The 16,911-nt window shown below is 32.4% G+C and overlaps 1 protein-coding gene across 2 annotated transcripts in view; it reads right to left on the bottom strand.

Moving 5' to 3' along the window:
• Window positions 1–1,627: 1,627 nt before the first annotated feature.
• The window catches only part of LOC150094852 (caskin-2-like), a 378,559-nt gene continuing 363,275 nt past the window's right edge, over window positions 1,628–16,911 (bottom strand). For both annotated transcript variants that reach the window (XM_090411520.1, XM_090411521.1), the window contains one exon: window positions 1,628–8,736. In XM_090411520.1, the coding sequence (XP_090267646.1) occupies window positions 8,625–8,736 (112 nt within the window). In that variant the 3' untranslated portion in view covers window positions 1,628–8,624. The remainder of the gene's footprint in view (window positions 8,737–16,911) is intronic.

Raw genomic sequence — 16,911 nt, 5'->3', positions numbered from 1 at the left:
GAAATGGAAAAAAACGACTCTCCTCCTTTCCTAGACACACTTGTCACACGTCTTCCCTCTGGCTGTCTCTCCTTCTCAGTTTACCGCAAACCTAAACACACAGGCCAATACATACACAAAAATTCTTACCACCACCCAACACAAAAATTAGGCGTCATAAGCACCCTTAAACACAGAGCCTTAACTATTTGTTCGAATGAACAGGCTCTAAACCAAGAATACAAAATCATCAACCAAACATTTATCAAAAATGGATACAATAAAAAAACTATTCACAAGATACTCCATAAAGATACCAGTAAGAACAAAAAAGATTTCAAGAATGCCATTGCCATTCCTTATGTTAGAGGCATTTCTGAAAAAATAGACAGAACATTTCGCAAATACAACATTAAAACCACCTTTAAACCCCCAAATAAGCTAAGACACCTACTCAGTTCCTCTAAAGATCCTCTTCCACACCTAGCACACCCAGGGGTATACAAAATACACTGCACATGTAACATACCATACATAGGGGAAACAGGGCGAACTATCCCAATCAGACAAGATGAACACAAACGACACATTAAATACCTCCACTTCGGTAAAACAGGCCTTTCTGACCATGCACTCCAAACATACCATAGAATTGACTGGAAAAATACCAAGTCCCTACACCGCACCAAAACCTGGTTTGAGAGAAAATTTAAAGAGTCTTGTGAAATGCTCAAACACAACCCAAATCTCAACAAAAATGATGGCTTCACCATTTCAAGAATGTGGAGGACCCATCTACAACCTGTATAACATCCTAAACTAGCATTAGAAAAATTCCCACTACAAGAAGACAACCTGGTGAAGTGTTGAGAACATTCAATAGCAACTGAAAGAAATCATTTTGTAACTATCCAGAATATTAATACATGAGGACTCTAACAGTTTATTGTAGTTGCATTTATCTATTTATAATATATATATAATTTTTTTTATATATATATATATACATATACATATATAATATATATATATATATTTTTTTTTATATATAATTTTATTTCATTTATTTATTTTTGTTTTTCCTTTCTATCACTAGAGGTCAGGCTAGAAAAAAGATTTATTAACTGCGTAGATTTGGTTTACTGATATAGAAAGCATGAGCATATAGCTTGGTTCTGTATACAGTTGTATTCTTCCGATGATGACCTCGATATAGAGGTTGAAACATCAAGCTTTATTTTATTTGTAATTAATAAAATAATCTGTTCAACACGTGTGTTTTTGAGTCCCTAAATCTATAAATATGAGTGCTGATCACCGTGTAACCCTAAAAGAAAAAAAAGTTGACTGTATATATACATTTTACAGAATATGTAAATAAATGATTGTTGGTTGACTAAACACATATTAATCAATTCAATCGAAATGTATAAGGCATCTACATTTGTGTTATAGTTTGGAATTCATCAATGCATTACTATTAAGCCAGAAACTTTCATTAAGGAAATAAATATCAAAGTCATAAATGTGGCATCTCGTTGAACTCAAATTCAAAAATTGGTTTTGTGAATTCACAAAACCAATATTTAAAAATGGATGATGTGTATAAAAGTGTTCTGTGCAAGTGTTCAAAGAACAAGATCAAAGCTGAAACACTACATATCTTTATTTAATCCAAAAAATGATCCACTGATAGACACAGTTGTCTTCGAGTTAACTTCAAGAGCACATAAAGTTGGTGAAGTCAACCAGTGACTTGCTTTTATCACCTTGTGGAAAAAACAGAACACAAAGATTGTCATTGGTATAATAGCCCTATCTAAATGCTGGCTACTTACAGCAAAAGAGATCACCAAATGTACATACAAAGCAGTGGCCGCTACCGTCCTGGTAAAGTCTACAGCACAAGTTACATTCTGTGCCTCGTCATCTGCCAGTAGACTCGAATGTCCTCTTGCACAACGTCATAACAATGCAGCATGGACTACGTTACAGAAAGCTGGAACGGCATCACCATTCTCTCTTTCCACACATATCACGGGTTATTTTGATGTTTCAAAAAAGTCACACGGATACAAATTTAAAACATGCCATACCTTATTTTTTTTTCAGCAATTACAAAAACACTATCTTGAAATGCCATTGACAAAAGCAAGTATCTCCCAGTGCATATTTTTTATGCACACAAAATTTGATTTTCTTACCCCACTTTTGTGTTAATATGGTCCACTCCCCCCTCCACACACACAAAAAAAAAAAAAACCACTTATTCCAAAAATCATTTGGCTTTATAAAAACATTATCCAACTATGGGCATTACAAATAGAAGATGCAAATTAACTTCAGATTAAGCACCTTACGTTACTAGGTGGTCTTAAAAACAGAAAAGAAAACTGCATTCAAATCTAAAATAAAACGCCACTCGATACAAACAATATTAGATACATGGCTGTTCATTCAAAATGAAATTATATAACAACAACCCTGCTAACATGTGTAAAGGCAATTATTATTTCACAAAAGGCCAGACAGAACTGCTTGACTCTTCAATACTTTGAATACAGATGTAAACAAGTGTAGATTATAATATGTTCCTTATAGAAGGAACAGTTGCAAAATGATGGACAAACTGATCAGCATATTGATATGAAAAGTGTGGCATGTCACATGCATATAAACAGAAACTGATTAAGATAATAATAACACTGGGATATATATATATGTAGATACCTAAGAAAAAAACAACATTAAAACACTTCCAACTGCTAGATATTATAATTTGATTATCAAAGACCTTTTCAAAATTTTAAAGAAAGCTTAACTCCGAAATTGAAATTAATCAGAACAGTTTTTTTTTATAGTCGACTTCATTGATATTGCATTATATAGTTTTCAAATCACACATTGGATATGGTCAAACCTCTAGCTGTATGTTTCAACACTAAATTTTAAAATCAATAAACAAACTAATAATCTTGATTAAAGTGGTATGCAAAATTCTGCTCCAAATGTCTAAAAATTGTTCACACATCATTAGCATTCTGAGGAATTCTAGTGTAGCTTGAATAACATACCTCCTACTCCATAAATTTTAAATACAAAATCATTTACGAGCTGCATCCACCATCGAAACATGATCAAATCATCTTTATGAAATTTCTATGAGTAAAAGTGTCACTCCAGAATTATTATTCTAAAAGTTCTGAGGGTAGCAAACAAAAAACAAAAATTTTAATTCTTATGAATTTAACAGCAAAGCTTTATTTCAAATTGACACAGATCAAAGAACATATTTAATCAATTATATGTTGAAGAAATGAAATAAAAATTAATAAAACTTGAAGGATCCTGATTTTTCTGCATATTTATTGACTGAATAACTTTCAAAGTTGCAAGATCTGTTAATGGCACACAATATATTCTGAGAATAATACACATAATTTGATAAAAAGCAAAAAATGGAGAATCCTTATTTAAAAAAAAAAGATGGGGGAGGGCATAAAAATATACCAATTCTGCAATCAAAAAATGGATTCTCCTGTTTAAACTTCTTATAATGAATTAATGAAATAAATTTAGAATAATTTTATCCTAGCTTCAACTGGTCTTTTGTTACCACCGCTATTTTAATTTTTCATATATTAGTTTTGTGGGAAATTATTTATAAGTTTTTTTTCTTTCTGTTTTAAATTAGCAGTAAATTATAATCTACATCCACAAATTCAAGTTTTGTTTTTAATATTTTTGGTCTTAAGATTATGCATATTTGTTTTTTTTTTAAAATGGGGGGGCCAAAAATAAAATTTTGCATAGGGCCCATGAAACGCTAGCTATGGCACTGCTCATAACACATCAACAGTATTTTAGTATGGAAAGAAAGTGGAAGAGGTATTTACTTCCTTAATAAGAAGATAAGAATTATTTACGTCTTTAATTACTATGACTTATTTTACGATGGATTAACCAGTAGTATCTTAGTGAAAACTCAAAGCAAAATTACTGTATATAATTATAATAATCAAAAATTATATTATTACACACTAAATTGAGTGGCAACATAACAATCTAATCATAATGCTTACTTTTTTCAGTTCTAACAATAAATTTTATTTTAAGCTCTATTTAAAAGTAATGTAACTCTATTACAAGTAATTCATCTAATGGTCTAAATATAATTTACGAATGAATTAAATATAAAAATAAGAAAAATGATAGTTATTTCTGTTGAAAATATGGCAAACAGGAAGTGAGTCAAGGATGCAAAGAATAAATAATGTTGTCTTATATTAGGTAAACAAACTTGGTCAAAGAAAATGTTACTTAATTTTGTTAAGTACATGACATTAAAGACATGAAATCTTTCTAGATCTCATGTCTAGAAATCTAGAAAGAATTAAGGAATGAGCATTTCTTTCCTTATCTAAATATTCCTTATCTTAAAATATGAAATTAATGAACCAATAACATACTATTATATAATAAAAATAACATTTAAATCCATTTAAAAGACATGTACAAAAAAAAAAAGCTTATCAATCCCCAAGTGCAAATCCCTTGTTAAATGTTATTCCATGCTTTTTTATAAGCATATTAGTTTGCTCAAACTGTCCATTACTGATAGTAATGTGTAAAGCAGAGCACCATCACTAATCCCACATTCACATCCAATAATGTTATTAACTGAAAATAATTAACAAGAAGTGAGGAGGAAAAAAATCTGCTACCAAGCATAATTTGCAACTAAAGCAAAATTCAACTGGTTCAAGCAATGCTGTACGTAAATAATAAAATTGTCAGACCGAGAATATCTTCAAGAAATGGAAACAAACCCAGAAAAAGAAATGGCTGATTGACAGTAAAATCAAAAGGCTTTTTTTTTAAACTAAGGCACGCAAGTAAACTACAATATGCAAGTAAAATTAATATTTAATATTTTTTTCGAAATGTTTAATAGCATGCTGCAGTTGCCAATATATGTATCATTAATTCATCATAAGTGCATACATGCCTATTGTTAAATAATGTAGGCGCTATCATTTTATAAAACGAGATTGAAAAAAAAAAAAAAGTATATACATAACATAAATCAAGTATGTCCACAATAAGTGTTCCTTCTACCACGCAATGAACTGCTGATTTCACAAAATATCCATAAGGCATTTAAATTAAAATTAGATATTTCCCAAGAATGGTGAACCAATAAATGAATCTGAGATTTCTATAGGAATTGCAACATAGATAAGCTGCACACAAATGAAAACAGTTGTGAGGAGTAAGAAGCACTTAAATTACATAATATATTAAATATCAACAAGTTTTACAACAATTTTTCTTCGAAATGTTTTTTTTTTTTTTTAACTGCTACAGAAATAAATCTAAGAGAGAAATGGATTAATAGTATTACAGATACTAGAAGAATAAAGACAGCTTGTGATTTGAATCAGCCAAGTTTCATGAAAAACAAAGTCTAAATAAGAAATTGCTCAGAAATAAGAAAATTCTATTTAAAGTAAAGAGCCAATAGGCTTCATTTCGGTGATGTAAAACATTATTTAAATTAAGGGGATATTAAATCCCACACTGTTTTAAAACCGAATAAGAAACTCAAAGATCGGAAGTAGTCACCAATACGTTTATAGTTACTATATTTGGCAACTCTTTGATTCCGATCTTTGAGTTTCTTATTTGGTTTTAAAACAATGTGGGATTTAATATCCCCTTAATTTAAATTAAAGAAAATTCTATACTGAAGGTAAAAATCCTAACAACATCAACAAGCATTAAAATTATTTACAATTTAAAAATGCCATAAACTTTGAAGCCACGTATAAATACGAAAATATTCCAAGACTGGATTATGTGATGCAATGCTTTCCAAACATAATAGAATTATGTGCAATATCTGGATTATCAAATATAGGCTCTGTAAATAGAGACAGAGATAGATGAAAAAAAAAGTGTCATTTATCAGTATTATTGATATTCGCAGAACAGTAACGTACTAAAAAAATATTAAAATTATTAAAATCAATAATAAATAAGAAGTGGAAGTAACTACTAAAACAATAAACTGCTTGCAATAATTCAATACAGGATAGTAATAAATTAACTTTAAGGCTACCATGCTCCTTTATTCTTATTTGATGTTTAGTGAATAAAACATACATCTAAAGATAATAATTAACTATTATGCTAATTAGATTACTAAGTTTATGAAGCTGCTTGATCACCAAGGCATTTTTGCATCATGCATGTAAAGAAATATACTAAACCCATGCATGTAGGTACATTAGCGGGAAGGCAAACATAGACTGATTATAAAAGACAAGCTCCTACAGTCTTAACTGGTGTCCTCTATGGGTGCGACGATGGAATCTTGCATGTGTGCACAGGCTTAGTATATTTCCTTGTATCCAAGAAGATGTCTTGGTGACAAAAGCAAAATATTGGCTTAGTAATTCAGCAAAAAAAAAAAATAATAATAATCAGCTAACGCCTTTTTATTCCCTTATATGGGAGTAGGCAAGGCCATTTAGCCCTATCTAACTTTTTGGAGACTGAGTGGGCAGTTCAATCTCCACTGGTACCAATCAGAGATAGACGGCCCAAGGCTATCACTAATTAAGCGGTACACAGTGAAGAGAGACGGCTCAAATGTGCCGCCATCTCGTGGTCCCTGACCCTAACACAATATATTTAATGTCTGAAATAATGTGGGTTCTACAGTCGATTTTCTTGAGTTTACGGGACGAAAAACCCGCTTGCCTGTGCCAGAGATCGACTAACTCGGGAATCGGTCGAAAAAAGGCTTAGAAAAATTTCCTCTAGTCGCCGACTAGACTCGAAACCAAGTCTTCCTTCGTGCGGTCAAGCGCCGTGGTGTGCAAACGCCACATCCACTGAGCTACACAGGCTCTGCTTAGTAATTTAATTAGCTAAATAAATTTAGTTAATTATTAGCTTTAGACATGCTTCCTACACTAAACATCAACATGCATGACAATCAATCCAAACTTCTGTACTAGAACAGCTCCTTTAATTTGAAAAGATAGCTAATTTAATTCCTTTTAGAATGAACATTACTTGAAAAATTCTAATAAAAAAACTCGTTCACATTAAGTTTTTCTTGAAGTAACATATTATAAAGGGATGTATCAAAAACACTCGACTATTAATAGGATGTATCAAAAAATGCTCGATTATTCAAATGACAGTGATGAAAAACTGTGCCCATAGTTCAAGTTAAACTGTTTACAAATATATCGTTGTTTTAGTCAAAGGAGGAGGAATAACGCTAGTAAAATTGGGAAAAACACATATGCAAATAACAGTTCACTAACATGTGACTATCTGATAACAACTTTTGAAGGGAGTATATATATCAAAATTTACCCTGTATAGAGAAGATTCAAAAGTTTGAAATTACTTGCTTTGTAACTTGATCTTATTTGCTACTATAATTTTTTTGAAAGAAAATATGGCTTTCAAGAAATTCTTCATAGTACAATACAGAATTTGAAAGCTGAATAATAAGTGAATTTTTCTGCTTAATGTAACCCCCCCCCCACCAAAAATAAAAAAACTGATGGAAGGAGTGAAAAACTGACTTAAGGCCAAGACAAACTGTAAGAGTGAAATTTTAAGAATTGCAATTACTATCATACATCACAGATAATGCGGCTGTCTACAGAACATAATTCTGGGTTCAAATCTGTGGCAGAAGACAATATCTTGAAGGTTTGTAGCACTTTTTCTATCACACATAAAGAAAGAGAGACAGACTCCTGCATGGATACCAAAAGAGTGAGCTTTGCCACAGATTATCCCCAGTCATTTCAAAATATCTTATTCACACTCCTTTACATAACCACAATTCATAAGCTATGATCTTTGGTACTATCTTAAAGAAATACCAGCAATCACAAAAGTTAACTGAATCTCTAAATATCTCCAACATTGCATGTTCAATAAACTCATAAAAAAAAACTATTTTAAATAAATCAGTTCCTATTGTTGGTCATTTTTTATGAGTGAACTTCCATGTCTGGATGTTACCTATGAAAAACCCTTTTTTCTTCCAAACCTTTTTGTTTTTCAACATTTTCTTCAGAATATTTCAACCATTTAAAACTCCCTCTACAAACCATTATACAAAAATTACATTTCAGTCTTCAAACAGGTTTCATTACCTGATGTCCAGTAAAACTGTACACAAAAAAACGAGAAAAAGTAAGAAACAAAAGTTCAAAAACAAACACAAAAAATTTGGTAGTTCATTTTCTAGGATAGCATGCTGCTTCTAGAACCAGGCAGGATAAGCTGGTTCAAGTGGGATAATTCTACATAATAAAGCCATGGGGGATAATAATTAAGTCCTATGAATATAAAACAGAACACAATGGCGCCAATACAAAGCTATACAACTCCCACCATAACTTTACGCATAAGGTCTCTAAAGCATTTATTTTATGGAAGCCCAAAGACTGCCTTTAAGCATCGAGATCAGCTACTGGCCAACCAGCGGCATTCCAACTACAACACGTCTTACAGGGTGTCTTCTTGGTTGATGTAGGAACCTTTCACTACAATTCTGCTACACTGACACTTCAGGATGGTCACTGTCTACATTGTCTAGTTTGTTTTCACTACTGACCATTCAGTTCATCTTCTAACATTGCATCCAGTTGATTGGACAAGTTGGCTAGCATGTTTTCAATGTCATCTATCACATCCCCTGAGCTTGCAGAACACTTCCTCCTAAAAAAACAAATTAAAACAGCCAAAGAGATTAATCTGAGAACAAAAATAAATATGAATATATTTTTAATAATTATTAATAAATTTAAATAATTAATTAATAAATGAATAAATAAATTATTAATTAATAGAAAGAACAATTTATTTATATATAGATTTGATCACTTAAATTTCATCTGATATCTATTATGAAAGCAGCTAATTAATAATATTAATAACAAAAATAAAATAAAGTAAAATAAAAATAATGAACTCATGAGGAATTAGATTTCCAACTAGGTTTCCTGAGAGCCTAAATTTAAGTGGACTTCCTCCTCCTCCATTAACAATGAAAGTTGTTAATAATTTTAGTGATTTGTTGAGAAATATAAACAGCTCAACCAACCTAATGAATGAACGATATGACTGCTTGAAAAAAATGAAGAAATACACACGGATAACTAAAGAAAATAAACAAAAGAATTACAGAATCTATTTATAGCAAAATTACTATACAATTCAAACACTTATTTTCAGAGTTATTTCCAAAATGGTTCTACTACTTATGACATCTGTTATTCTGCTAAATTTTCTCAACTCTTATATCTGTGTTCTCCAGTTCTGATTAACTACACTATTTGTTACCCATCTTGGATCTATCTTGCATATGTATACTAAATAGCTTGATCTTTTGGCTGATTTCTCTCTTGTTCTGTATAAATTTATTTAAGTGGTCTAAGTTCAAAAATAAGTCCAAATTCCTACTGATATGCAAAATGAAGGTGCGTACAGAATGCTATGACTACGTGAAAGTTCATATCATGACTAATTTCCTGCTGACAATTTTCCTCCAAATCAGTCTGTTATCCATATTTATTTTGTAACCTTCTCTCAAAATTATGCAAACAGCTAAAATATTTTCTTGTTCTACAGATTCACCACTGAGAATTCCGTTCATGTTGCCTGGTTATTTTCATAGTTTAGTTTATTTACCATTGATATTTTCATACCAAACCTGACACAGCAATTATTAAATTTGGTAAAGATTTGCAGCAGATTTATTAAAAAAGAATAATATCATCCTTACAAAGAAAAGAATTAAGCACAATATATTCTGCTTGTCCTATCTGAATATCAAGTTCAGATAGGGGAAAAACAGAATATATTAAGCTTAATGTGGTCATTACAACCCTGCATTTACACCCAATTTAAATAAGGTGCATATTGTTTGGTAAAGGATTCCATTTACACTACAGATTTAGTGTTCTGCCTCTTGATATCTTAAACTATGCTTTGTCAATATCAACAAAGTTAAAATATAGAATCTTCTTATGTTCCAATGATTTATTAATTATAAGTAAAAATCTGGTCTTGACAACTTTCATTTGAAATAAGCCTAACTTGGTTTTCATCAATTTTCATTCAGTGACCGGTGTGTCCATATTTTTCTTTTTAGCATTTTCTCATACATGCTAACATAAATCTTTTCAAGAACACTGAGTTCTCGAATTCAGTTGTACTATCATCACTTTCTTTCATTATCATCAACTCCTGATATATGTATTCTTCAATTTGTTGTGGGTACTATCTTATAAACTTGTTCCATAAAAATTTATTCAAATGGCATCCTACCAAATTAGTTTTGCTTATTCTATTATTTATTACCAAATTTAATTTGCCATTTTCATTAAAAATCATGCTTAAATAGCTGAAATATTTTACTGATTTTATAGGTTTTCCAATGATAATACACTGATGTTTTCTATGTTCCTGAATATTTTCAGTTGTTTGTCTTTTCATGGCTGATTTTCATATCAAATTTATTACAGCAAATTTATTCAATTTAGTTAAATAGTCTGAAGACTTATACTGGATTTATTTAGAAATAGAAACATCATCTGTGTAAAGTAAACAGCTGAGTTTAATATCTCCAATTCTGAATCAGCTTTACTGTCACTATCCTTCATAATAGGATCTACAGAAATAGAAAATAAGAGAAATAGAAAAAGATAATGAACCATCTGAAAAGGCAAGCATGTCCAGGAAAAGCAGACAATCGCTTGACTCCTTTTTCATCGTGAAGTGGATTTTGGGATCTTAGCTGTTTAAATAGATAAATCAAATATAAATAACTCTTCTCCATCACATATAGAATTCATCCCTCCATTTCCTTAAGATGAAATGAAACAAATGAAAAATGTCCTAGTGAAGACCTAATTCACATAGAATTAATTAAAAGGAAACTAAAATTAATAAAATTAATTAATTATAATTAATTAAAATTAATTAAAAGGAGGAAACAATATAATTCACCATGTCACAAACTTACTAAATCTATGCCTAGAAGAGGAGAAGATTTCAGAAAACTGGAAAAATGCTACTCTGATACTGTTATTTAAAAAAGGAGACGAAGAAGTAAAGAACTATAGACCAATTAGTATTCTCTCCAATCAGTACAATATTCTCACAAAAGTAATAATAAACAGGTTAACCCTTCTTCTAGACCTCAAATCAAATCAGCAGAACAAGCAGGATTCCATATAGGCTTTAACACAATTGATCATATTCATGCAGTAAAACAAATAATAGAAAAAGCAGAAGAAAACCGATTGCCTCTCTGTTTAGTTTTTATTGATTATGAAAAAGCATTTGATTCCATCAAAACTAATGCAATAATCAAAGTACTCCTTAATCAGGGAGTTCCTGGAGAATATATGAACCTTCTCCAGGAAATATATCACATTGCAAAGTAACAATCCAACTTCACACAAGTAGCAATAAAATATCAATTGAAAAAGATGTCTGATAAGGAGACTCTCTATCACCCAAAATCTTTACAGCACTGCTGTAAAAGATTTTGAAATATTTATTTTGAAATATTTAATAATATAAACTGGACAAACCTTGGTATAAAAATTAATAACAAACTTAACAGACCTAAGACAAGCAGATGATATCATAATTTTTGCAAACACCCCAGAAGAGTTAATATAATGATAGAAGACCTATATCATGAAAGCAGAACAGTCGGTCTAAAAAAAACAGAGAAAAAAACTAAAATCATGTTTAATAATGTTGTAACACAAAGAAACATAATAATAGAAAACAATTTCTTGGAAAGAGTCTCTTCATATACATACTTAGGTCATCTCATTGATCTAAACTGTGGACTCAAAAGGAAATAAATAGGAAAGTTCAACTTGCCTGGGGTGCATTCAGAAAACTGAAAAGCATTTTTCAAAACAATGATGTCCCACTCTATTTAAAAAGGAAGATATTTAACCAGTGTATACTTCCTGGTCATCACATAAGGTTGTGAAACTTGGTTGCTAACAAAAGCACTGGCAAATACTCTAACAACAACTCAAAAAAAAAATGGAGAGGTTGATGCTAGGCATCACATTAAAAAATAAGAAGTGAAACACCTGGATAAGAAGCCAGACTCAACATCACTGACATCATTCTTCACCATTAGCAACTAAAATGGAAATGGGCCAGACATCTATCCAGAAGAAAAGATGAGCAATGGACCACCATACTAATGAACTGGATTCCAAAAGAAGGGAAATAAGGCTGAGGACATCTTAAAAGAAGGTGGAGTGATGAACTGTCAAATTTTGTTGGGAAAAATTGGTGAACCATTGCCAAGAACAGAGAAAGGTGGAAAAAACTGGAGAAGTACTTCTTCCAGCAGTAGACAGAAATGGCTGAAAAGAAGAAGAAGCTGTTTAAATGCCAACTAAAAATGTATTGAATGTGTCTGGACAATTTGTCCAAATAACAAACATGTTTACAAGTTAGCCATACTACTGGTTTGAGGATGGCTGTGCTGAATGCTTGAACAGATATGCTGGTCACAAGCCTTTCAGGTGATTCATTACCTTTTTCTATTTAGGAAAGGCCAACATATACTGGAAGATATTTACACAAATGGTCACACCACCATCATCCAGCAGAGCAGAGCGTGTCCTAGAAATGCTAACACAAGGAGCAAGAGCTATCAGTTCCAATGATGTCGCTTTTGTCACTGAACTCGCCTACCTTTGCAACACAATTTTTGTAAGAGCTGTAACCCCTTACAAAAAATGAATAAGATGCTGAATCTCTACCCCAATACACAGTCCATAGCAGTGTTCCTATCCAATGTATTCAGGGCACATTTAAAGAGATATCCAGAGTGCTTAATAAATATAAGGCTCAACACACCACATTCAAATCATATCACACTAGCAACCCTCATCCATTCATGTAGAGATGGACTCAGTACTTTATCACATCCAGGAATCTATGGATATCCTATACTTATGACTTGGCTTACTGTAGACAGACAAGAAGATTCTGTTGAATATAAGAAATACGTTTGCTGCCATCATCATGTCAGGACTGACAGACTGTGCTCTAGATACCACATCACACAGAATTAGTTGGGAAAAAAATCAAGATGTTACACAAAAGTCATTACAAGTTGGAAACACTGCTTTTGGAGTCAGCGGTTATGAAACATTCCCCAAACCTTAATAAATGATCGTATTAATTTATCAAAAATCAGAGACAGTTATTTTAAAATTGAATTAATATTTTTGCAAAACTTATCTTTATCCAACAATAGATTGGCACCAAATTAGGACTTTAGTTCTTTGTGTTGCCCATTACAATTTTATGCTGTTCTCATTATTAATAACTGTTGCAATTTTTGTACTGTGAATTAAACTGGAAAAAAAAAGACTGCAGAATACAATTTGCCTCTTTAATAAGGATGGGCCAAATTGCTGGTCATCCTTGTGTCAATATCCAAGTGGATACCTAGTAAAAGGTCATGCTGTGAAAACTGCAAATTGAGTCAAAAGCCTTGGTTTGGCACTCTCCATCTGCTGCAAGCTATGTGGAGGTCTACTCCATCCAGCTTTTGATTCTTAACTCTTAAGTGACAACCCATTCAGTTTTACTTTCCATTTTCTAAATTGGTATAAGGAGAGCTCTGCACCAATCATTTCAGATTCTACCTTTTGAATGAAATTTTAAGCCTTCTGGATTATAAAAAACAGTCACTGTGAAACATTTAGACTATCACATTTCAGCATTTCAACTTGGATATCAAATACACTGGTATTCAAAAGCTATGGATGAACTACATTTTTATTATATATGAAAAAATTTTCATGACTACAGCCAAATGTGGGCATAAATTTATTGCCAGCATACTACTAAATATGTTACACAAAAAAATGTGTTATAAATTTTATACAAACTAAACTGCGATATATTTTTGCCAAAAGTCATAAATTTCCCAAGTTAAAGAATTAAAATGTCTCTCTGCAGAAAACTATGCAGAGAGACATTTCAGTATGGAATACGTCTACCCCGAACTACAATGCAGCTCTTACAACATCATACCATGCTTAACACCAAGTGATTCAGGAGTTCTTGAGGCAAACTGGCCCACTCATTCTTCAGAGCAGATCTTGTTTGTTTTTTGGAGAGGAATTTCAAGCAGCAATGCATCTCTCTCTCTCTCTCTATCTCTCTCTATTGTGTCCCAAACATCTTCTATGGGGTTGAGATGTGGAGAGCGTGCTGGCCACTCAATTCAATTAATACCTTCAGTCTCTGGAAGTATCTCCACTGCTTGTGTGCAATGTAGTGTGGCACTGTCATCCATAAAAATAAATTATTCACCTACAGCACCACAGAACAATTATACATGACACTGAAATTCGTCACAATATCATTCACCAGTCATAGTCCCTTTTTTTCAGCACTTGTAGCTCAGTGCGTTCATTAATCATAATGCCTCCCACACCATGACCCCAGCACCACCCATATCTATCCCTTTCAAGAACATTCTCATGATGGTAAGCGGCACCACTTTCCCACCAGATCAAGTGTCAACTAGAATCAGAGAAAAGACTGACTCTCTTCAGTTCTATTGAGGGATTTTTCCCCAGGAAATTACTTTTTCAATGTTTGTTTTGGTTCCTTGATGAAAATTAAGAACTTTGTTGATTTTATATATAACTATGCAATGTCATAGTTGGCACAATATCTGATCACATAACAATATAGAGTGCATGTGTGTGGTTTTAGCCAATACAGAATGAAATTTGGTTAGTTTAAGTTCCATACTACTAGCAAGTCCATCATACATTTGCCAACCAAATGGTGACTAAGAAACAAACTGCATTACATAAAGGTGAGGATTGAAATAGACAATGGTCAGAAGCCATATTCCATTAAAAGTCTCTTCTCAGTTATCTACTTTGACCATTAAGTAACCATAATTTGGGATTGTGTAATAAATGTAATGTATTAATCTTTTGTAGCTTGATTTTTTGAAGAAAAAAAAAAAAACAGGTAACAAAATTTTTTTTGTACTGAAAAAAGATCATATATGACAGATACTAACCTTACATCGATTATTAGTATTAATTGGATGTAAGGACACATTGGACACCATTTCTGATAGATGGTTCACTCATGCTAATGTTTAGTAGAGAAAACATGTCTAGAGATAATATTTTAAATTTATCATCATCATCATCATCAAATTCCTGCCATGTACCCTCAAGGGGTGTACAGGATATGACAGTACTACATGAAAAAATTACATCATTACTAACTTCCTATCTACAATTTTTCTCCAAATCAGTCTGTTACTTGTCAAGACTCCAACATTATCAGATCTTATATTTCTATCGTCTAAGGCACTTTGTGCCGTATCAATCCACCTATATCTTGGTCTTCCTCTGGGTCGTTTTCCTGCTAACCTGGCAGAGAACACTTGTTTTGCTAATCTTTCCTCTCCCATTCTATTTAAGTGACCATACCATCTGAGATTAGCTCTGCTAACGCATTCCTGGATGCTGACAATGTCAAGTTCTTTCCTAATATCCTCATTTTTAATATGATATTGCCATTGATGCCATCTGTTCACGCCTCTAATCTTTCTCAGGACTCTCATATCTGCGGTCTCTAGTCTTTGGTCAAGTGTTTTACTTCTGACCCAGCTCTCAGATCCATAAGTTAAAATTGGTTTGAACACAGTCTTGTATACAGCTAATTTAGTGTTCCGACTAATTTCTTTCTTATTCCATATGAATTTATTCAATTGACTTCCCACGATACCAGCTTTGCTGATTCTGTTGTCTATTTCTATATTTAGTTTACCATCTTCAGTAAATATTGTGCCTAGGTAGCTGAAATGTTTTACTTGTTCCACAGGTTCTCCATTCACAACACAGTTGACATTTTCAATGATTCTGCCTATTTTCATTGTCTTTGTCTTTTTATTGCTGACCTTCATACCATATCTATTACAACAGCTATTCAATTTAGTCAGAGAATCTTGCAGACTTGTAGCGGATTTATTTAGAAGTATAACATCATCTGCATAAAGCAAAGAGCTGACATTAACATCTCCAATTTTGATATCAGGTTTAATACCACATTCCTTCATAATGTGATCCATATAGATAATGAATAACAGAGGGGATAATGTACATCCTTGTCTCACGCCACATTTAACATTAAACCATCTTCCTGTACTTCCTTCAATTCTAACTGCTGACTCACAACTCAAATAAAGACTAAGTATTGCTCGATATAATGCCCCATTGACACCATATAACTGCAGCGTATTGAATAGCTTCTCTCTTGGCACCTTGTCATATGCCTTTTCCAAATCGACAAAACTTAAATACAGATCTTTGTTATATTCCCATGCTTTCTCGACTATTTGTCGTAAAGTGAAGATCTGATCCTGACAGCCTCTATTTGGCCTGAATCCAGCTTGTTCTTCACCCAGCTTTTCTTCCACAATTCTTCTCAACCGTTTCTCAAGTATACTTGCATAGATCTTGCCAGGAACACTCAGTAGGGAAATACCTCTGTAATTCTCACATTCAGTTTTATTTCCCTTTTTATATATGGGTACTATGAGAGCTCTACTCCAATCATCGGGAATTCGTCCCTCTGTCCAGGCTTTCTGAACTATGCAGTGCAGCCACTGTAAGACTCTTATACCACCATACTTCAGCATTTCTGGTCGAATATCATCTACTCCTGCTGCCTTTCCACATTTCAAGCCTTTGATGGCTTTTTCTACTTCAAGTATGGATATGTATTCCTGACTGCATGCCTGGTCAGTGTTTTTTTATCACTGTGCTGTCATCACTGCTTGTTTCATTTAGCAGTTTTTCA

Source organism: Typopeltis vanoorti, chromosome 21 (genome assembly GCF_054136105.1).
Source record: "Typopeltis vanoorti isolate ZY-2024b chromosome 21, IOZ_Tvanoo_1.0, whole genome shotgun sequence".
NCBI lineage: Eukaryota > Metazoa > Arthropoda > Arachnida > Uropygi > Thelyphonidae > Typopeltis > Typopeltis vanoorti.
Note: the sequence above shows the minus strand (reverse complement) of the source record. Positions and strands in the feature narration are given on the sequence as shown.